This window comes from Camelus dromedarius, chromosome 29 (assembly GCF_036321535.1).
Source record: "Camelus dromedarius isolate mCamDro1 chromosome 29, mCamDro1.pat, whole genome shotgun sequence".
NCBI classification, from domain to species: domain Eukaryota; kingdom Metazoa; phylum Chordata; class Mammalia; order Artiodactyla; family Camelidae; genus Camelus; species Camelus dromedarius.
The window spans coordinates 23252462-23275921 of NC_087464.1; the positions used below are offsets into that span (position 1 = coordinate 23252462).

The 23460-nt window shown below is 51.2% G+C and overlaps 1 protein-coding gene across 1 annotated transcript; it reads left to right on the forward strand.

Annotated features, from left to right (window-relative positions):
* Positions 1-2331: 2331 nt before the first annotated feature.
* Positions 2332-23008, forward strand: SCAMP2 (secretory carrier membrane protein 2). Its single transcript, XM_010977877.3, has 9 exons — positions 2332-2502; positions 12852-12920; positions 13366-13464; positions 15381-15498; positions 16025-16153; positions 16820-16979; positions 18039-18140; positions 21115-21232; positions 21444-23008. Exons 1-9 carry the CDS (start codon positions 2446-2448, stop codon positions 21576-21578), a joined length of 987 nt encoding a protein of 328 aa, XP_010976179.1. The 5' UTR covers positions 2332-2445; the 3' UTR covers positions 21579-23008.
* The last annotated feature ends 452 nt before the right edge of the window (positions 23009-23460 follow it).

Here is a 23460-nt window from a genome sequence, read left to right on the forward strand (position 1 = left end):
ACTGTTCATTGTTTCCAAGAACAGTTTAGAGCTTTAGCTTATTTTTTTAATGAGGGGGAGGTAATTGGGTTTATTTATTTATTTATATTTGGAGGAGGTACTGGGGATTGAACCCAGGACCTTGTGTATGCTAAGCATGCACTCTACTGCTTGAGCTGTAGCTGCCCCCCTAGAGCTTTAGCTTTTTAAACTTACACAGTTATCAAAGGAATAAAGCCAACCACAAAATAAGAATCAACAGAATGCAGTGATCCAATTACAAAGGACAATCAAATGTGCTTACATATATTCAAGAAATCAGTCATCTAAATTATAAATAATAAGTAGTTAATTTACGTCCTTTTTTTTTTAGATTCCACATATAAGTGATACTATATGGCATTTTTCTTTCTCTTTCCAGCCTATGAAGTGGGGACAGTCTTGTGGGACTGAGCCCTTACTTAACCTGTGAATCTGACATGTTAGCTACTATCCAGGTAGACAGTGTCAGAACTGAATTGAATGACCTCCATCTGGTGTCAGAGACTTGGTCACATGTCTGGTTAGAGAAATGTTCTGTTTGACTAGTAAAGGAGAAACACAAGAGTTTTCCCTTACACTGCCCTAGAGGGGTGGCCGGAGTGGGGGGGTAGGGTAAGTAGTTTCTAAGGGGACACAAACATAGATCCTTTCCCATTCTTCCCATTCTCCCTCCTGAGGAGATTTCCTGGAGTCATGTTGATCTGGATCCAGAAAAGTGGGTGAGGGAAACAGTAAACATTTACTACATGCCTATCATGTGCTTGGTACTATGTTGGTGCCAGAAATACAAGAGTGAGCAAAACAGATGCTACTCCTACCCTTGTGGAGCTTACAGTCTAGTGCGAGAGAGACACAAACAAATAACCACCTATATAAGTGTGGACTTACAATCTGCAGTAGGTGTTATGAAAGAAAAGCACAGGATAATACAGAGTTTATGTTGTGGGGGAGGGGCTGATCTAATCTATAGTGAAGAGAAGCTGCTCCTGAGGAAGGGGCATGTAGGCTTGGATTTGAAGGATAAGTATGAGTTAACTAGAGGATGATGAGGGCATGGGCTAAGAGCACATCAGAAAGAGGAAAAGTCCTGTGCAAAGGCACTGAGGCAGGAAGTTTGAGTAACTGAAAAGTCACTAGGAGGGCTAGAATGCACAGTGGTGGGGGGTGGGGGTAAGCACAAGAAGAAATGGGAAGGATTGATAGGTGGGGGCAGATCTTGCAGGACCTAGAGGCCAAACTGAGAAGTTGAGCCTTTACAGAAAATAATTGAAGGGTTTTTTTAACCTTTTTTTTTTTTTAAAGTCAGTATAGTTAATTTACAATGTTGGTTTAGTTTCAAGTGTACAGCAAAGTGATTGTTTCATATATACATTCTTTTTCAGATTCTTTTCCATTATAATTACAAGTTATTGAATATTGTTCCCTCTGCTATACAGTACGCCCTTGTTGTTTATTTGTTTTATATATAGTAGTGCGTATACGTTAATCCCAAACTTTATCCCTCCTCCCAATTGAAGAATTTTAGACAGAAACTTCCATAGTAATTTTGCGCCCTTTGAATTATCTCTTGTTACAACATGAACAACAGACTGATTACTGTACTCGTCCAGAGTAAGGAATGACAGTGGCTGGATTCAGTGGCAGCAGAAAAGTACAAAGCCAGAAATAAGGGGCATGAATCGGCTATCTCCCTCATGGCTGATGGCTCTTATTGCTGAACTCCCTCATTCACTTAGTAAATGCTTGATGCCCAGGTTAATTCTAGCTCAGGCCCTAAACCTGTCTGGGCTCAGGGATCCTTACCCCTAAAACGATAAAACTTGACCTCAGGAGGCAAGGCCTAAAAGAAGCAGCGCTCAGCTAGGATGGGGACAGCCTCTCTGCTCGGCGCTTACAACCAGAACCTTTCCCTGGCTCTCCAGTCAGGCACTCCATTCCCTACTCCCACCGTAGGCTCGTACTTCGGCTCCCTGCCTGGACCAGTGCATACTTCCCAAACTTGCCTTCCAAGGAAATAAAGGGGTTAAGCTTCCAGTTCCACTATGGGGAGTTTACTTGGGGAGTTTACTTTGGGGGATTCCCAATACAAAGGTGGAAGCCATCTGACCGAGCGGCAGCTGGGAACGGCTCCGGCCCCGCCTCTGGCTTCCCAACAGTGGGTGCCCGCGAGACCACTGAAGCACGGAGAGAGGGAAGGAGCGGATGGAAACGGAACGCCCACCCACCTCTCGGTAGTGGGCTGCAGGAAGGGGAGGTGGCTCTCTGTGACGTCACGTGGCCACGCCTCTCGGGGAGGGCATTGCGCCTGCGCCAGAACGGCTGCCTCGCTCCCGGAAGTGGAGGATCTGCGCGAAGATAGCTGCTGGGTTTGGGTGTCCGGAGGCAGAAGCGCTCGCGGAGCTCGCCCGTCAGCCCCCGACCGCCATGTCGGCCTTCGACACTAACCCCTTTGCGGACCCAGTGGACGTGAACCCCTTCCAGGTAGAGCCCTCATGTTATAGCTGTCTCTAATACCAAAGGCCGCCGCCTGGGCCTCTTTCGCTAGAACCGGGAGACGTGGCTTAGGAGGGACGGGCTGTCTGTCCAATGGGAGAACGGGCTCTGTGGGCTGGCCTATCGTAGCGTCCGGGGGCGGGACTAACTGCAGGTGGAACAGCTGAGGGGGAGGGGCGCCTTACTTTGGGGAGAGGTGGGACGATCTAGTAGCCTGGGACTAGTAGCCCGTCAGACTGGACACTGCTAGGGAAGGGGACTGGAGCAGGCATGATCAGGGAGACCCCACCCCCAGCTTCAGGGAGAGAAGCGACTTCATCTGAGGGGAGGAATGTGGCTACCACATCCTGCAGTCTTGGGGAGACACCAGCCTTGAGTCCCTTTATGAGAGAGGGTGACAGCAACAAAATGAAGCAGTGGAAGCCTCTAGTGGGATGGAAAAATGTGAGAAAAATCTCAAGACAGCCCCCCCCACACACACACACAGCCAGTTAACATGTAATTTATAGGAGATCCCCTGAAGATTTGTCAGGAGAGGAAGGCTGGTAAACTAAACAATTCCACACCTTGGCCCATGGGTCTAGTTTGGACTGGGTTTTGGCTAGATGGGAGAGCTCAGGTTAGGGAGGGAGGAGACGTGAGGGGCCTCTGAGGGTCTTGAAGCACAAGGAATGTTGGTCTTGTGGACCTGTGTGTGGTGACAGGGTAATTGAGATGTGCTGACCTATGAGCTGGTCTGACGTTTTGAACAAACGATCGAAGAAGAAACAGACTTTCTACTTAAAGCCAAAGCCTTTCTACCTTTGAGCTAAGAGCACAGGGATATTCTTTTCCATGATGAAGGGTTGGGACTCCTGTTAGATCCAAAACTCCTGTGCTTTTTTGTGTCTGCTCAAAACCAGTTCCAGGGAAGCTTGCTTCTGCTGACTGGTGATTTATGAGCCCTGAGCTTTCTGCTTTGTCAGGATGTCACCAGGCACATTAACTCATCCTGCTTGCACTTTGTTTTGGTCATTGGCAATTTCAAAGTTTCCTGCAGGTGTAAGGGAAGTCCTTGGAGGGGTCCTTCCTGCAACTCACAGCATGAGCTTTCCTACCATGAATCCCTTCAAGGGTCAGAACAAACACAAAGGAGACCAGAAGGAAATAATTATATGCTGTCTTAGAGTGAAAAGTTTATGCCTCTTTCTTGATCTTAAGGTGACTTGGTTAATGGGAGCCCTCAAGGCAAATTTTAGTAGCTTGTTCTTTGTAACATCAGGGAATTCCTAACATTCCTCTTGTAGCCTAATGCTTCTTGACAGAACTGTTTGGAGGACTTTATCTCTTATATAACGGAGTCATCTCTGTTTGAGTAAAGAAAGAACATTTGCATTTTTCTCTGCCAGTGTCTTTAGATAACTGTTTTGCTTTAATTATAAAAATGCTGTATGATACTGGAGTTTGAGTTTTAGAAAGGATCTAGTAGCCTTTGTGTGTGCTGAGTGACGGTGTGCCTTTTTTTCCTGTCCTGTCAGAATCAGAAGTAAAATGTCTGCTGCTATCCGGTAAGAGGCAGTCAGCTATCCAAAGATGCAGGGAGCTTGCCCCCAGTGCTAGCAATGGGCAAGATAGCTGGCCTAAATTCTGCCCTCTATTAATAGCAGCTTGAAAGTCTTAAACCACATCTCCATCCCCAGGAATGATTGTGCAAACTGTGGTGGAAGTAACTTCTGCATTCAAGCAAGATATTCTGTCCATCAGGCAGCCCCAGGATATAGCAGGACAGGAAGCAGCTGTGGTCCTGTAAAGAGCAACATCTGGTGGGGAATCCTGTGTGGGAAGAAGAGGGCTGGCTGGCTGCGATTCTTCTCCTCCTTACCCTGGGCTGGGTTTTTCCTCTTGGTGCATACTTGTGTCAGGAGAGGGAACGTTGGACGTGAGGCCCCCAAGCTCCTCCTGGAGAGCTGCCCTCCCTCTCCTCGTGGTGGTAGTGTGTTCCTCCCTGACCGCCAGGGCTGGGACATTGGGAGGGTGCAGCCCTTGGGTGACTGGGTGTGAGCCCAGTTTCATTTACCCAGGGTGTTGGCACAGAACTCAGGAGGGAGCAGGTAGAGAGGCGACAGGCACAGAGAGTGTCACACCTAGCCAGCTTTTCATTTTTTTCCTTCACTCCATGGTGATTACGAAAATATACTTAGTGTTCAGAGTCTACAGTGGACTATTAGAGCTGGGAGCATCCTCAGAAATGTCTTCTAACCTCTTCAGTTTAGAGATGAGGAAACCAGGAACCCAGTGAGGATGGGACATGCCAGAGTCACCAGCTAATTCGAAGCAGGAAGGGGCTCAGACTTGGGTCCATTCCCAGGACAATGCTGTTTTAAAGGTTTTGGAAGCTCAAAGTCTTAAACCACCTTGGGGTTATTTAGGCCAGGTAAGGAAAGAATGTAACTTCATCACCACTGTCACCATTCTTAAAATGAGAGTTTTGGTGGAGTGAAAGTAACAAACTAGTATTAGGTAAGCTTTTTGTTGTTGTTCAGTGTGTGGGGCTGGAATAATACAGATTGTATTGTGCTTTTTAAGACCTTACTTTAAAGCAGCATATTTTCTGAGTAATACCAGTCCTAAAAGGTGCTCAGGGTTCTGTGGTCAAATTAGTTTGGGAATTATTTTTCTTGAAGATTGACCAGGCTTGTTAGTTTGTTAAAAGTCTCTTGAGAAACCCTACAATAAAGATATTTGCTCAATTTTACTTGACCCAGCATTTCTCAAACTTATTCAACCATGGAATCCTTTTTCTGCTAACTCGTGTAATGTCCCCTGAGGCTCCTGGTGCACCTTTAAGTTGGCTTCCTTACACACGTTATGCCTCCGCACCCTACTTCCATCCTCACCCCAAACTGTGGGCGTGGGCTTCTGTGACCTCCTCCTTGTGGATCGTTACAATGGGATTATTAGAAAACTTCCTGCAAAGTAAGACTTTGAATGGGAGGTTGTCACAAGAGTGCAGCAGAGGCTTATGAAACTCCTAGAAGGAAGCAGGAAACTGCAAGCCACGTGTGGCTGATTTCCCAACCTCCACCGGCACTCCCTAATCCCTCTGTTAGCTGTGGCGCATCTGCTTTGTACCATCTGGGTAGGCAGGTCCTGCTTTTAGCTGATTCCAGCATGTCTGTTTCCGAAAGTTTCTCAGTAAGTCCAGTCAGGTGATGAAGAGATTGAGGGCCACAGGTGGGCACTGTGCTGCCCATTTTATTTTTCAGCAGTCCGCTAAGAAGCAGGTCACCCAGGCAAATGTCTGGGCTGCTTTCCTACTTGGCGTTTCTGCCAGGTTACTGCAGGCAGCCAGCGTTGATCTCAGAGAGGGGGAGTGGACTAGCTAGCTGGTGGTGCTGAACAGAGAAAGCCTTTCAGCACTCGTGAGTTCCCAGATCACACCGTATCACTTTCACACGCTGCCTCCTTGCAGTTAAAAGATAATCTCATTGGTGTGGCTGCTTCCCAAGGATTTAAAACATATCTCCCCTGTGGGAGGAGAAAGTGGCAGCAGAAATGTGATTTGGGTGTGAACAGAGTTACATGAAGTTCCCTGCTCAGACAGTGAGGGCTTTGTTACTTCCCAGAGAGGGTGGGCTCCAGCTTGACTGTGGCTTTGGGAATTCTCAAAACCACTGGATGGACCTGGTAGAACTTTCCTGTAAAACAGGAGCATTGTCTCGAGAAATTTGAAAATGCAAGTTTCATATAGTTTTAACTGCCTTTATGGTTGGCACCTGGAGCCAGGCTGGGTGTTAGCGCTTGGCCAGAGGACACAGTTTAACTTTGACCTTACACTTCTGTTAATTTTTCTTTGGAGCCACTTGGTTTAGGATGATCCTGAGTTCAGAGACCTGGTAATGTTTAACCAGGACAAGCAAGGGGCACTTGCCACTTCCTCAGGGAAGTGCACATTCATTAGCAAGGCACGGCCCGTCCAGCAGTGCTTCTTTGAGATGCTGTCGCATCCGTGCACATCACTGAGTGGCTGCAGCTCCGAGGGCCTGTGCAGGAGGCCAAGGTGAATGGGCACATGGCCTGCAAGAGATTCTGACCTGGCAGGAGAGCTAAGAAATACTTGCTTAGGTACAGGGAGGGCAGCCAGAACTTGCCGGGAGGATCTGTGAGGGATCGGAAGAGGAATGGGGCAGAGTCCTGGGGTAGGAAGGGCCTGGGCTGAGAGCAGAAAGCCTGGCACATGGCAGGAGAGGGTGTTTCAGGTGAAGGAGCACCACGAACCTAAAGTCACTTCTCTGTGTTGTCACCCCCACAGCCCCAGGCACCTCCTCACGCTGGGATCCTGTGATCTCTTTGGGAGCCGTGGGCCCGAGATTTGTCTGCTGCTTGTGATGCACATGCTCACCTGGCCAGTCTGTCTCAAAATTCTCTCCGTCCTCAGCCTCTTTGTCCTGGTAACTCTCACCTCCTCCTGCCTGTACTGGACTTTGTTCTCACCGTGTACCTCTCCGAGTAAGTTCTTCCACTTCTGTGACTTCAGAGTAGCATCCACATCCCAGTGACCCCAGATCTAGACTCTAGCTCTTACCTTTCTCCTGAGCTTCAAACCAGTGTTTCCAGCTCTCACTCGGATATTTCCACCCTTTGCAACCAGGTGTATTTTATGGGTCTCTCCAGTCCAGTCCAGTATCTTCGGATCCTCTCTCCGCTCCCATCCACCTGATTGTGAGGAATCTGTTCCTCTTCCCCCATGACCTGTCTTGCTCAGTGGTGGCACTGTTCGCCAGTGCCCCAGGCTCACAACCCCACTCACTCAACTCCTTCCTTTCCTTCCCTTCACCCGCCTTCTTGCCCTGCGGTAACTCCATACACCGGCCAACCCAGAGAGTGCCCGAGCCTGTGGTGTCTACCTGAGAAGGGTCTCTGGAGTCCCGCCCCTCTTCTCTGTCCTAGGGTCATCCTGTAGTTCAGTCCTCACTATCAGCCACCTGGACACTTGTGTCACAGCCAGTCTTCCCGCCGCACTGTGCTCCCCTTGCTGCTGGCCGACCTGATCACGCCCTCCCTGCTCACAATCTCTGCTTGTCCCCGATGCCCGTAGGGTAAAGTCCCAACTGCTACAGTCTGGCCTGACCTCTTCTTCAAGCTGGTTCCCTGCTGCTCCTGACTCTTCTCCATACGCACTTCACTCTGTGGCCTCCAGAACCTTCTCCCTGAGCACACACAAGCTCTTTTTAAAGATTCTGTGTCCTCAGATGAACTTATCTACAAAACAGAAACAGACTCACAGACATAGAGAACACACACGGTTACCAGAGGGTAAAGCGGGTGGGAAGGGATAAATTGGGAATTTGAAAACTGCACCTCTTAGGGAGTGGTAGAAATGTTAGCTGTCTTGATTGTAGTAGTGGTTTCACTGGGGTCTGCATCTGTCAAAATTCATCAACCTGTACATTTGAAATACGTATAGTTTATTGTACAGGAGCTATACCACAATAAAGGTGTTTAAAAAAAAATAAAGATGCTGTGTCTTTGCAAATACTGTTCTTCTTTCCCTCTTTAGTGCTTTCTAAATTTCTTTCATCCCTCAAGATCCAACTCAGATGCCACCTCCATGAAGCCTTCCCTGACTCTCCAGACTGCTCCCTCCCTCCCTCTTCTTCGAGCCCCTGCACTTGCCCCGCCCTTGTTATAGCTCTGAACACGTGCTGTCACTTCTTGCCCTGGCTTCTGTTTTGTTCTCTGTGCTCTTTGCTTCCTGAGGGCAGGAGCCAAGGCTCTTTCGCCTTGTGCTTGGTATGGAATGGTTTGTGTAGGGAGTAGACAGACAGAGATGGAAGGAGATGGCAGGAGGCTTCGTTCCACTGAGAACAGGCTGTGCCGAGAGGAGCACTGGTGCCAGGTTGTCGAGGGCCTCGATGCCAGGCCACCTGTTAGATTTACTTTCTGGGCGGTTCCGTACATCACCGCTGTGGCAGGGAGGGAGGCCCCAAGGGGCACCTTGCTCATTTGGTGGGTTCTCAGGCTCGCTCTCTTTTTTTTTTTAAGTAAGTGTGTACATATGTGTTTAACGTAAGCATAACATAGTCACGTTATAGAAAATTTGGAAAACAAAATAACTCATCCATTTCTACTAGTCTTTTGCAATTGTCATTTTGATGTGTTTTCCTGTCAGTCTCTTTTTTATATGAGTACTTTTGACAGAATCATCATTTGATATTCATATAACAAAGCCTTTTCTGTGTTGCTGCCCTGTGTTCATAGCTGTGATTTTTAGTGGCTGTTTAGGCCACCGAGGGGATGTGCACCCAGATGTACTTGTTCTCACTGTCTCTGGACATTTAAGTCATTTTCCTGCTTTTTTCTCCAATTGTAAATACAGTTGGAGATGTATTAGTGCAATGAATACATTTGCAGATACAGATTTTTTTCTCTAGTTGTAAATACAATTGCAGATGTACTGGTGCAACGAATACATTCACAGATACAGGTTTTTACATATTTTGTCTTATTTCCTTTGTATGGATGCTCAGTCTGTGGGTCAGCGAGTACCAAGGTTAACTGCGGCTCTTTGTGCACCTGGGACCCAGCCAGCCAGTCTGGGGATGACTGCCCTTTCTTGTTCTGTGACACAGTCTGTCGCCAAAGCAAATGGGATGTCACAGAGGTTCCAAAGTATTGGTGACTCTGCCTCCCAGAGCAAATGGCCGAGTGTTTTAGTCCATGAGGTATTTATTTAACGTGCTTATTTGGAGCCTGAAAGAAAGCCCTCATCAGGAGCCTGGGTGGAGTGCGGGGTGGGAGAGCAAGGAAGAGCCACAGTGTGCTCGAGCAGGCCAGGACCTCGAGGACGCACGGGGAGGGGTTGCCAAACCAGTGAAAACAAGTGTGTTTTTCAGGGCTTTTCCGGCAGAGCTCCAGCCTACCTGTGCCTGTGTTCTTTCTCTCAGGTCCCTCACAGCCAAGCTCCGCGGGAGTTCTCCACCCCAGAGCTTCCTGCCTGGCCTTTGCTCCCCTTGCTCCCCTCATCTTGGAAGCTTCCTTCCTCTGAGCCCGCGCGGCGCAGGCCCCCCTTCCCTCCCCTGCCCTCCTGTCTTCACTCGGGTGCTTTGGGCACGCGTCTCAGCTTCCAGATCGCAGTCTCCAGAAGGGCAGGAGCTGTGCCCTGTTCCCCTGGTGTGTCCCTCACACTGTGACTGTTAGCTGAATGAAAAGAACTGCATTCAGGAGCTTTTTATTTGTTACAAGTTCAGTGAAGGGCATTGGCCAGTCTGCATCCTTTGGCCACCAAAGGGGTATCAGGTTGCTTTTTTGGAGGTAAAACTTAGCTCTGCCTGTGCTTTTAAATAACTGCTTGACGCACTTACGAGTCAGCTTATGCTCTGTGAGTGGAGAAGATTGCTGCTGTTGACTTCTTATTTGTGGCTTGGAGTAAAAGCTGAGGGTCCTCATTCAGGCCGGTCAGTGTGGTCCTTACAAGGCTCTCTGCATGTGTCCTCCCAAGGGTGTTTGCCAAGAGGACTGCTCTGAAGTCCAGGAATAAGGAACCGAGCAGAAGCAGCTGTCCCGGTCACTCATGGTGCCCTTGTCAGCCTCCCTCGGGAGCGGGGTTCATCCATCCAACCCCACCCTGGCTGGGCACCTTCTGTGGGTCAGCCCCCTGTGCTAGGCTTTGGGGATGCACTGCCCACTCAGGTTTGCCACTCGTGTCTTTGGAGACAGACTGACTTCAGAATCAGCCTCAGCTACTACCCCTGAGGTCTTGGATGAGCCACTTCTCTCTGAGCTGGGGCTTTGTTCATCTGCCAACTAAGTAGTCCTCCCTCACAGGGTGGTCATGAGGTTGAAGGAGGAGGTGAGTTGTAGCTTTTCTCAGCCAGGGCTCCTCAGCTGAGCCATAGACACAGAAGCTGATTGGAGCGACTGCTTTCTCCATTCTCCCAAGGATGGAACATAACCAGGACTGTCCTGGATGCACAGAAGTCAAGTCATTGCAGTGGGGCTTAATTCTCGCTGGGAACCAGGTTGAGAGGGGCTGGTAGAACCTTCTTTTCTGATGGCTTGACAAAGTGGCCAGTTCTGGGGTGACTAGAATTTCAGTCACATCACTGTGGTAAGCCTGGCACATAGTAGACACCCAGTAAACACCAGCTCCCTTCTCAGCCCCTCCGCCTCCCTCCTTCTCACACCGGGCCTCCGCTTCTCTTGAAGCCATGGACACCTTTCAGAAAGAGCTTTGGTCTCCTCAGATGGAAAGTACTCATGTCTCCCAGAGTGTTCCAGGCTCCTTTTCCCAAGCAAGGTGCTCCTGGGCCCGGGGCCGCTGCCATGAAGCAGGTGGCTCTCCCCTTCTCTGTGTCCTAGCATTTGGCCAGTACCTGCCAGAGAAAGTGGAGGAGGGCCTACAGCATGCAGCTTTATCCCCAGACATTACCTGAGCTTCTGCTTGCAGCAGGCCCTTCACCAAGCCCTAGGGAGCCAGAAGTATGGACTAGATACAGAAGCTCCTGGCTGCAGTTTACAGTCTGCTAGTGGAGACAGGATTTGTTTACGGTGAGCCAGGTGAGGGGTCCAGGGCCAAGTCTTTAAGATTTGTGAAAAAGAAGGAGGGATCAATATGGGCACAGTAGTCAGTCCCCGCACCCCCCAGAATATTCTTCTGGCTGACCCTGGTAAAGGAAATGACATCTCTTCAGGGATCTGGAGGTTGCCTGTTAAACGTGTGCATCTGGGTCACGCGTGTATGCCATGACCCAAAACTGCTACTAGAGCCGCCCCTCTGTCCTTGTCCTATAGTGACAGACTCAGGTAACCAGTTCCTTGGACAGTGGATCTAATTTCAGTGACTCAGCTCACTTGCTCTGCTGTGCTTGCCGTCTGCTAAGTCTGAAACGGGAACAGATACAAAGCCACAAACCTTTCTTGCAGGAAGCCAGCCCCATAATTCTGGGAGAAATCTACTACTCGTTCAGCCAACAGATAACCTCAAGGCTGGGTCCTCCAACTTCCGGTGGCCTCCTAAGCCTTACCTTGTCCCTTTGTCCAAGTTGCAGAAGCCACCAGGCCAGGATGGTGTCCAGCAGAAAGGACGTAGCCACATGGCCTCCTTGCAGAGGAGACTGGGGTGCAGAGGACGAGTCCATCCAGAGACAGGAAGTGAGATGGGGCTGTGTGCCAGCTCTGGGCTAGGCCCTGGGGCTATTCGGACACAGTCTCCTCTCCAGGCACTGGTGGCCTCGGTGGGAAGATGACAGTATGTGTGAAAAAGTGACATTCAACACTGACCCTCGGCTCGATAAGTGTTCAGAATAGGGAGCTAGCTCCCATTTCAAGACTGAGATAAGTACTGCACCACAGCGACTGTCCATGTCCACGTCTGAAAGTTGAGGGGGTTGTTCTCTGAGGTCTGTCAAAGGTTAACATTGTGTTTAAGAATCCAGTCTGTGGAGGCTGGGGGGAAGCTGGGCAGGAAGGACCGGGGCCTCTGGAAGAGTAGTGAGGGACCGGGGGCTGGGGGATGCAGGCCCATAATAAACAGGGGCCTTGGCAGACCGTGGTGGCAGCTGTTTCTCCCAAGCCCCAGGCGTCACTGTTGGGTTGGACCTGAGCCCCAAACCTGTTTTGTGTGGGGGCGGGGCCTGGTGTACAGGAGCTCTGTTGGGGGAGGAGCGGGATGAAGACAGCTCGGAGGCTGCTGGGGTGGAGAGGATGGCAGGGAGCCCTGCGAGGCCCTGGGCCGGAAGGGTTGGCCTTGGCAGCGATCAGATGGGAAAGAGAAGATTGAAAACTTGGGAAAAGTCTGTATTCTGAGGACATTTTTGCATTTTTCTTTTTAAAGAGAATTCAGGAGAAAAAAAACCCCAAAAACATTTTCTTGGCTTTTCATCTGAGTCCTTCATATCTGTATTCCTAGCAAGTGTGCATGATTTAATAAAGTCAGCACTGGCAGCCAGCAGCGTGTTTTTGTTCCAGAACCTTAAACTGTCCTTTAAAAAATAAGATGAATAATACTTTCTGTAAAATAATAATAATAATAAAAACGAGTACAGAGAGGTTATAAAGTGAAAAGTAAATCTACCACTCCTCTTACTTCCCTCCTCAGCAACCCCTCCCCACAAAAAACCCTCACTAGAGATAAACACAAAAAACCATTTTGATTTTGTAAAGGGCACGAACAGGAACATGTGTAGTCTCTCTTCCCAGGCCTCAGAGTGTAAAGCTTGCTCTGGGTCTCTTCTGGGAAGTCATCTGTGCTGAACCTCTCCTTTCCAGAAAGGGAGAAGAGACTGCAGTGAGGTCCCTCCCCTCACTTGGGTTCTCCTTTTTCCCCAGTGTCTAATGGCTCTTTTCTACCTTCTCAGGACCCCTCTGTGACCCAGCTGACTAATGCCCCGCAGGGAGGCCTGGCTGAATTCAACCCCTTCTCAGAGGTTGGTGAGCATGCCCTCTTTCTGAGGCTCAGGTCCTCTGGGTGGTGCTGGCATCTGTGGGTAAGGAGCCTTGGCAGTGACAGAGACAGATGTGAGAAGCTGCAGTCCTCCCAGGGACAGTCCAAATGTGAACTCAGGGGGTAGGGGTAGGGATGAGAAAGTCACCCACGCTCTCCTTGGGATCCGTGATCTGGGCACCTCCCAGAAGAGGGCGGGGCAGTACTGGGGAGCTCTGGATGCAGCAAGGCCAGGGCTCTGGGTTAGGCATCACATTGCCCAGAGCCTGGGGCTTGTTGGCTGAGAAGCTGCAGAGGGAGGCCCAGGGCAGGCCCAGAGGGAGTGCCCCTCATAGGCAGAGGCACATCACTCACCCCCTGAGGGCTTGTCCCCACCTGCCAACTGGTAGAGGCCCACTTACCTCCCTTCTCTGATCTGCCCCATGCAGACAAATGCAGCGACAACGGTTCCTGTCACACAGCTCCCCGGGCCCTCGCAGCCAGCAGTCCTCCAGCCCTCAGTGGAGCCAACTCAGCCAACCCCCCAGGTACTGTTGACGGAGATCCCTTTGGCCTCTTCTTTCCAGAAAGGGACGCACCCAGACCAGTAGCTGAGCCCTGAGATTGACGGGTGGGCACAGGGCTTTAACCTCTGGCTCCGCTTCAGGGGCCCTCCTGATCATCTCCTTGGTGTTGGTCACTTGCACATGGAGGGTCTGCTCTGCCAACCTATATCCTCACCCCCACCCCACTACCACCACCCAAAATAAGCTCTGCTCACCAAGCCAGGGTCCTTGGTGGCCTAGAGAGCATCTGTCCCTGTTGTGCCATTCCAGTTCCTTCTTGGGCCTTTGGTAGGATTCTCTCTTACTCAGGGCCCAGAATCTCTCCCTCTCTTTTTTGTTTTAACCTCATTTATTCCTGTCCACCTTCCTGTTTTCCTTTGTCCCTTCAGCAAATACTGTGAGTCTTGTCTGCTTTGTGCCCGACCCTCCCCTCCACGCCTCACTGCCCTCCCCCATGCACCTTGCTGCCCCCGGTGAGCATGAGCCACAGTGGAGTTGTATGTTGCAGCTCCTGCTTAGACAGGCCAGCAGGTTCCCGCCTACCAGACTCCTGGCAGAGGGCAAGCTCTCAGAGAGGCAGATGCTGCTAGGAGGAGATAGTATTCTCAGAGACAGCTACATGCGAAAGCTTCCTAAGGTAGGCAAAGTGTAGATGAGCAGTAGTGAGGGCAGGGCGCCTGGACCTGCTCAGCTGGGCTGTGGATCTAGTGGGCCCCAGGCTGCTCCTGCCTCTGACTCGACTTGCTCTGAACGTGCTGCCCCTGCCTGGGCCCCTGGGCTTCACCCTGGCCCTAGAACCCTGTGGAGGTGAGGCAGGCCTTAGAGGCAGGGGTGACTTCCCTGTTCGGCTGGGTGGTAGGCTGTAAGGGACCTGGTCCTGCTCAACTAAAGTCGCAGGCTTTGGGAGAGGAGGCTCGACCCTCAGCGTGGTCCAGTGTGGTCAGTTCTGGTCCTGCTTCTGTACCCACTGCCTGAAGTTTACCTTCTGAAGGCAGACTTAGCTCTTTGGAAAACGCCTTTTGGAGAGAGAGAGAGCGTGTGTGTGTACATATGTATGTACACATATGCCTGGCTTATCATCCTGGGATACCTACATCCTAAAGAGGATTGTAGACTTAAGGAACCAGGCCCCAACAGCTGAAGCACCTAGCGGGGACCAGAGCCCTGGGCTGGAGCACCAGGCCCAGGCCCAGGCTCCTTCAGCCTCACATGTAGTCTCCTAGCTGCCTTACTCAGAGACCCCACTCTGCTTGGAGAGGGAATAAAGCTTGGATTCTGCACGCTGTGAGAGCCAGGCCAAGCAGGGCCAAGCCTAAGGGGCTGTCCCGGGGTGCAGCCGGTCACAGTTCAGGTGGAGCCCTGCGCAGCTTCTGGGGTTGGGCGGGTTGGGGAGGTGCTTACACATAGACCCCCGAGGCTCTGGGTACACAAGGCTCAAGTATCTCCCATCCCCTCTCATTGCTAGCAGGTACGCACCATTTCCCATTCACACACATGTACACCCCGCCACGGTCTTCAAATGAGGCTTGGGTCTCTGGGTGTCTGGCTATAGGTTAGTCTCTTGTGAGACCTTTTTCCCTTTGCCGTTACCCCAAAGGTCACTTTAACTGAACTTTGCCTGGCTCCAATATGAGGGATAGTTCTCTTCTATCTCAAGCTCAAGGATGAGGGGAGAGGAGAGCCCTGGTAGTGGCTCAGGGGCAGGAGATGGTGTATGGTAGGGGGCTGGTCACCTTGGCCTCTCTATGGTGGTCTCAGGTACCCAAGACACTCTGGGGCTGGGACTGCCTCTGGGCTCTCCCTGCATGGGCAAGGCCCTTCTGCCTTCTGTTCAAGCTGACACTGTCTGTCTGTCTGTCTGTCGTGTCTGGCTGCCCCCCGACACCTGTTCCCTCCAGGCTGTAGCCTCTGCAGCCCAGGCAAGCCTGCTCCGGCAGCAGGAAGAACTGGACAGGAAAGCAGCTGAACTGGAACGCAAGGAGCGGGAGCTGCAGAACACGGTGGCCAACTTACATGGTAAGCGAGGTGGCCGTGCCTGACTCGGAGTTCCCGGGCCCGCTTGTTCCTGGGGCAGCCTCGGAGCTTTGCTGAGCCCTTGCCGAGTTCATCTTAGAATGGCGTTGGTCCTGGGAAGAGCAGTAAGGTGGATGTTAGGAGACTTGCAGGGTATTGCTAATGGATGTAGATTGTTTCTGCACTCCTTCCCAGCTCGAGCTTTCTTTGATAGAGTGAGGGCATTGGTCCTAGGATTCCTTACTCATGATCATGAACCCTGTGCTTATGGGCTGGTTGTTAATAAGAGTAATCAGTTAGGCCATTGAGCTCTGTGTTTCCCAGTGAACTTGAGGTCCATTATCTTAGAGTGAGCTTCTGGGTGTTTGTGTCCCAACACCCTTTTCCCATCCCACTCCACATCCATTGATCCCAAGCCCCGCTTGCTGATGCCCCTCTGGGAGCCCTGGTTTGGCCCGCGAACAGGGCGGTGTGTGTGCTCCACCACGCTGCTGAGGCCGGGCTCACCTCCTCGCCTCTTCCCACACAGTGAGGGAGAACAACTGGCCGCCCCTGCCCACGTGGTGCCCTGTCAAGCCCTGCTTCTATCAGGATTTCTCCGCTGAGATCCCTGCCGACTACCAGCGGATATGCAAGATGCTCTACTATCTCTGGATGTGTGAGTCCCGCTCCTGCCCCTCCGAGCGCCAGGTGAAATCCTCCGGCCGCTCCTCCCCGGCAGGCTCCAGCCTTCCTCAGTGCTGGGCTGGGGTGGGTGCTACCTTCTGCCCACATAATTTGCTTTCCGAAGTCTGCTGCCTGTCCTTGGAACCTCCCCAAAAGGGCCAGTCCAGGCCACAGGTCAGGTAGGGTGGGACTAGCTGGAGGCTTCTGAGTCCTGCGGAGCTCACTGCACTAAAAGCCCTCATTCAGTGAAAGCCTTTCCTCCCCACAGGCCCCTGGGCTCCTGGGAACGAGGATAAAAGGCTCCCTGTAGCTCTGCTGTGGCCCATCCAGGGCAGGGAGAAGAGTTTCTGAGAGAAAAGCTTCATTCCCCAAGGATCAGTCCTTGGGGCTGCATCCCCGCCCTCCACCACTGCCCATCAGATACCTGGACTGTCCCATCACCTCTTAGGAACTTGGTTTGGTCCCTGGTTTTAAGGTCTTGGAAAACCAGGATTTGGGAGCCAACCCTGCCCAGGTACAGACCGAGGTCCTCTAGTATCTCTGCAGCTGCCCCCACAGCGTGGACCTCGTTTCCTCTCTGGGGAGTCGTTTGCCTTGTCGGGGAGCCCTTCAGCCACTGTGGCACAAGCCCACCTCTCTCTCCCCTCTCCTTCCCCAGTGCATTCAGTGACTCTGTTTCTGAACCTGCTTGCCTGCCTGGCCTGGTTCTTAATTGACACCACCAAGGGAGTAGACTTCGGCCTCTCGATCCTGTGGTTTGTGATCTTCACCCCCTGTGCCTTCCTTTGTTGGTACCGACCCATCTATAAGGCTTTTAGGTGAGTGGGGCTTGGGCAAGGGGTGAGTGTGTGGCTGGCATCCCTGGTTGCGGGCTGAGGGCTCATGGATCAGAATAGAGTGGTGGGGAAAGTGACTTTCCCAGTCCCACCCATGGTGAGAGCACAGGGACCAGGGCTGCTTTCCTCGGTTGCTGTACCTGAGGTCTGCTCTGGGCCGTGTCCTTGGATGAGGCACAGGAGGCTTACTTGCCTTCCTCTGTTCCCAGTCTGTCTGATACAGTGGGATTTTAGTCATGGGGAAGAGGCTGTGCTTCTTTGATAGAAGTCAGACTTCTCTGATAGTCAGTCTGATAGAGTTAGAGAAGCTCTCAATGGGTCACCTGTCCATGCTCATTTCTGCTTCTCCCTCCACCTCCCCATTACTCCTGAGCATGGCTAAGTACCAGTATTTGACTGGTTGACATAGACTAGATACTGTGGGCATTAATAGGTCCACCTCACAGACCCCTAGGGCATTTGGAATCGTGCCTCAGAGTTGATGCTTTCAGGACAGGAGCCTGGCAGTTCCCTGGTAGAGGGGGCGAGGCAGCAGCTGAACCCTCCCCTGCATTTAGCAGGCAAAACCTGCACCCTCACTGTATTCTGGCCCCCAGGACACTGAGATGAAGGTACTCAAAACACCGGTCTTGTCTGGTGTTCCCTACTCCCCAAATACCTTTTTTTTCCACCCAGGCCTCCAGTTTTATTATTAAAGATTTATACCTTTGGTTTAGATTTTCTTGCCTGTTATGCAAATAAGTACTCCAGGAGGTGGACTGTTAGGCTCTTTACATGGTCCTTTGTGAGCAACTTTATTAGCTCTTTGAGGAGGGGGTTAAGTATTGACCCCTTAAATTGGAAGGCAGTGGAAGGCAAGCCCTTTTTGATGATGGTGGTGAGTGTGCGTCCTTGTGGGCAGTGTGGCTGGCCCACTGGCCTGCTCTCCTCCCACAGTCCTGCGCCCTGGCTCCTGGTGGGGTAGGTGTCGTGGTGAGTGAGGAAGGCGGAGGGTGAGCCCCAAGCCCTCTTGTGACTTATTGTTTCCCCCTCTCTCTACAGGTCCGACAACTCTTTCAGCTTCTTCGTGTTCTTTTTTGTATTTTTTTGTCAAATAGGGATCTACATCATCCAGTTGGTCGGCATCCCTAACCTGGGGGACAGGTAAGACCTGGGGCAGCACAGAGGGAGTTGCGCCCTGTTTCCCTGCTCCCAGGAAGCCCCCACAGATGACCTGTTTTCCACCATGGCAGGGAGAGGGGTGGGTGGGTCAGCTCGGGTCTGCCTTCATGCCCCCATCCACTTCTTCATCAGTTGCCACTTACTGTCTTGCCTTGCTCGCCATGTTCTCGGGTGTGTGGGTGAGCTTGGCATGAATCCATAGGCTCCCAGGGCTGTGTCCTGCACTGGATGGCCTCCTCCTCCTCTGCTCCTGCCATGCCCTCCTAGAGGCTGGTGCTACTTCCACAGGCCCCAGATAAGCCCTGGGGTTTGGGAGGCTGCTGACAGATGTCCTGGCCTTTGCAGAGTCTGAGCTGTGACTTTTTCCAGAGGCCGTGTAACCTCAGGAGATGGAGCCCTCGCCCTTCAGGATTCGGCTCCTCCTGGCTGCTCTCCTTGAGCACACAGCTGGCATCAGTGTCCTGGCGGCTGCAGTCCTCAGCTCAGAATTAGTCTCAGAAAGAAAAGCTGATGGCTGATGTTTTCCTTTCTGCTCCAGTGCATAGGGAACATTACAGAAAGGTCAGGCTGGCCTTGGCTGGAAGCCTGAGGCTGGAAGGCCTGCACTATTTTGGTCCCCTCCCTCCAGTGACACTAGCGAGTCCAGAGCTGCAGGGAGGGTGACTCACCTCACACTCGCTGCAAGTGCACGCTGCCCTCCATCCCCACCCCCCCTTTCTTCTCTTGCTGTTTCTAATCTGGCCCCTTTTCTCTTTGACTGGTGACCCAGTTTCATTACTCATTACCCTAAGTGAGATCCTCATAAAAGGCGGTGATTAATACTGCTGTTTGCTCCCTGGTCTGGGAGTCAGGAGGCTTGTGTTCCGGCCTGGGCTCCGCCCCCGCTGCCCTGCCTGTGTCTGCTGGGATGATCTCTGTCGCCTCCAGCCTCCCAGTGCCTTTCTCATCTCCCCTCAGAACAGCCACGATTGGCTAGATATAATCCCTCTTCCCTTTCTGCTACTGATGTAAAATACACATAAAATTAATCATTTTGTTTACCACTTAAACCATTTTAAAGTATAAAATTCAGTGGCATTTAGTCCATTCACAGTGTTATGCAAACACCACCACTTACCTAGTTCTAGGACATTTCTATCACTTTGTAAAGAAACTCCATTCAGTTGGAACCAAAATTCATTACTTTCCATTTTTTCCTTTCCTAATAAAATCCTGTAAGGTGAAAAAACAAAACAAAACTCCATACCCACTAAGCACTCACTCCTTTTCCCTCATTCCCTGAGCCCCTGGCAACCATTTAAACTGCTGTCTGTCTCTGGATTTACCTGTTCTGGACATTCCATTGAAATGGAATCATACAATATATGGCTTTTCGTGCCTGGCTGCATTCACTTAGCATGTTGTTTTCAGGGTTCATGTTGTAGCACATGTTAGTACTTCATTCCATTTTATGGCTGAATAATATTCCATTGTTTTGGGAGATACTGCATTATTTTTACCCACTCATCAGTTGTTAGACATTTGGCTTTCCACCTTTTTGCTATTGTGAATAGTGCTGCTATGCACATTGGTGTACAAGTTTTTGAGTACCTGTTTTCAGTTCTTTTGGGTATGTATCCTGGGGTGGAATGGCTGAGTCACACAGTAATTCTATGTGTAATTTATTGAGGAACTGCCAAACTTTCCCACAGTGGCTGGACCACTTTACATTTCCAGCAGCAAAGTATGAGGGTTCTAGTTTCTCCACATCCTCACCAACTCTCCTTTCTTCTGTTATAGCCGTCCAGAAGTGTGGTATCTCATTGTGGTTTTGATTGATCTTTCCTGAATGATTAATGATGTTGGCCATCTTTTATGTGCTTATTTGGCCATTTGTATATTTTCTTTGGAGAAATGTCTATTCAGATCCTTTGCTAATTAAGTTAATCGGGTTGTCTTTTTGTTGAGTTCTTTATATATTCAGGATAGTAGCTTTTTATCTGCTATGTGATTTATAAATTTTTTTCCTGTGTGTTGTTTTTCACACTTGATAGTATCCTTTGATTTACAGAGGTTTTTAATTTTGATGAAATCCAGGTCATCTTTTTCTTGTATTGTTGTGCTTCTGTTGTCATATCTAAGGACCATCACTAAATCTGAGGTCATCAAGAATTATCTCTGTTTCCTTCTAAGAGTTTTATAGTTTTAGGTCTGATTATTAGGTTTGGGTTAATTTTTGTATGTGTTTGAAGTAGGGTCCAACATCATTGTTTTGCATGTGGATATCCAGTTGTCCCTGCACCATTTGTTGAAGAGGCCATTCCTTCCCCATTCAGTGGTCTTGACACACTTGTCAAAACTCAGTTGATGATAAATACATAGGTTTGTTTCTGGACTCCCAGTTCTATTCTGTTGATCTGTGTGTCTATCCTGATGCCAGCACTGCAGTGTTTTGATTGCTGTAGCTTTGTAGTAAGTTTTTAAATCAGAGAGTGTGAGGCTATCCCCTTCTGTAGATGAGGACAGTGGGGCTCAGGAAGGAGACAGGACTGACGCGAGGCAGAGGTGCTGTCCCTGGGCCCCAGTGGGAGGAGCTGAGGTGAGAGGATGAAGGCAGTGGTCCTCCTCTCCAGGCCCTCAGGAGTGAGCAGCCAGGCTTCCCCCGTACCCCTAACCCCCAAAGCAGCAGGAAAAGGCCCTCCCTACTGAGTGCTACGCCTGACTGTAAGGGTAGCAGGCATCTCCTTCCTCCCTGACCACACATGGCCCGAAGATTCCCCATGGGCAGTGTGGGGCCTGACGGCCTTCACAGAGGCCTGGTCTGTGTGGCCAAGGGTTCTGGCCCACAAGGCTCTGTGCTGCAGGGAGGTGCCTGGGTGGGGTTCAGCACACAGTGGCCTCTTGGAGAAGAGCCCCTCACGGGTAGCTCTGGAGCCCATTCCCACTGTGCCCTCTCAGCCGCCTCCTCCCTTTGCAGTGGTTGGATCGCAGCCCTGTCTACACTGACCCAAGACCTGGCTGTGTCGATCATCATGATGGTGGTGGCTGGCTTCTTCACCCTCTGTGCCGTGCTCTCACTCTTCCTCCTGAAGCGGGTGAGTGGTGGGCGCTGGGCCAGCAGCACACCCAAGGAAGCAGGCACCTCTCTCCTGCCTTCACCGTGGGGATTTCATCTCTACAGCAGTTGGGCCTCCTGGATCGCCAAAGGTCCAGTGGCTTCCTCCAAGGCTCGGAGGGGAGGCCAGCAGGGTGGGCTTCCTGGTGGCCCACAGCGCGGGCTTTTCTCACCACAGTCTCTTTCCTCAGGTGCACTCCCTGTACCGCCGGACAGGGGCCAGCTTCCAGCAGGCCCAAGAGGAGTTTTCCCAGGGCATCTTCAGCAACAGGACCTTCCGCAGCGCCGCCTCGTCTGCTGCCCGAGGAGCCTTCCAGGGGAATTAGTCCTCCTGACTCTCCTCCCTCTGCCCCAGCATTTTCTCTTGCCTGCCTTCTGAGCTGCACTTTCCGTGGGTGCCTTAAGCAGTGGTTATGCCCAGCACAGACCTGGGGAGGGTCTTGCCCATGGCTCTTCCTCCTTCCTCAGCAACCAGCTCTCCCTCCCACCTGAGGAAAGGGGAGGGAGGGACAGGGACTTTTTTACACAATAGAAAAGGAAAAAAAAAAAAAAAAAAAAACCAAAGCTGTCTTTCCTTCTCTGGTGGTGGTTTGTTAGGATTTTTTTGTTTCTCTGGAAGCAGTGGGACTGAAGTTCTCCCTACACACACACACACACACGCACGCACACACACACACAAATATACACACACATTTGGGATCACCGGCTGACCTGGGGCCCCCCCGGTGGACTTCTGTTTCTGCTGGGGTCCTGAGACTCCACTCCTCTCCCAGCAGGTCTGGCCTGAATCTCGACAGACCCAGCCTGTGGCTTCCACAGTCCTGCCCTTCCTTCCTGCCCAGGCTGGGGTAGCCTCCCAGGGCTCCCTTCTTGTTGAGCTGCAGTCTAGGCTCTAGCCCCCAGACTACTCTAGGGTGGTCTCTGGGCTTCCAGAGCCTCTGGCCTGGTTGCCCCAGCTTCTTTCCTGCCTTATGTTTCTCACAGTTTCATAGCCTGTGAGGCCCCCTTCACTGTCCTGGTGTGGGCAGTACCTTGTGCCCTCTGGGGCCCCCCTTGGAACCCTTCCCTCTTCAGATTTACTGAATGTGCAATGGGGTCAGTTGGATTTTGGGAATGGGGATGGATAGAGGACACCGAACTGAAGTTGTCTTGACCAGTTTTTTTAGGAGGGTGGGTCTGACCTGGTGTGGTTTGTGTGGCCCTGTTTGTTTTGATTTCCTCTCTTCCTGAGGGACAGCTGCCCTTTACCCTGGCCTCAGACTCTACTCCCCCCATCCTGCCCCCCCGTCAGCAATATCTAGCCTGTATGACTGTTAGGGAGGACAGGGGGATCAGTCTAGAATTGTATCCTTCAGGCTGGACTGATGAGCCATCTTTCTGAGAGTTCCAGATTAATCCTCTAGGGTTCCCCCATACTCCAAGTAGAGTCTAGGTCACCTTGCACTAGTCCTGGAGATTTGCCAGGACCTGCGTCACTGTGTTGGGTGCCTAGGAGTTCATGGTTAAAACCTGTAACCTGTCCTCTAGAGACAGTAGCAGTGGGTGTTTGGGCTGAGGAGCCTTCTCAAAAAGCTGGCCAACCTCAGGCCCCTGGGGCATGGGGCCTACCCAGAGGCCCACACTGCCCCAAAGCCACTGAATGATAATGGCAGTGACCAAGGTTTTGTAAACTCCTTTCTGGTATTTTTTTCTCCATGTACAAATGTATATGTTATATCTCAATTTTTGTCCTTAAATAAAAACATTTTCAGACAAACTTGGCCCTAATGTCTGCTGAACTTGGGAGGATGGGATTGGCCCATGGGGTAGGGGCTGAGGTACTCCAGCCATAGGCAAGAGGGAACAATGAAGATGCTGCATCTGGCCAGTTTACTCCCTGGCTGGTCTGTGACAGGTCAAGCCTCTCACACCTGGGGGCGAGACCCTTCCTGAGACTGGTTGGCCTCTTCCATGGTACTTTTTTGTCCCAGTATTTCCATTTTCAGCGATACTGGTCTCTGGGGAGGAGGGCTTTAAATCTCTCCCCCATCTTACACACCTGCTCAGCTGGGCTCCGCCTCTTTCGCCCATTCATGCGGGCGGTCTTTAGGACTGTCCCAACCTGGTTGGGATTCCCCGGCTGACCTCTTCTGGCCTCTGCTAACTTCCTCCTCGGGCCTCAGGATCCCCAAATGGATCTTGCGGGTACTGGCAGGTCATGTGATTTCC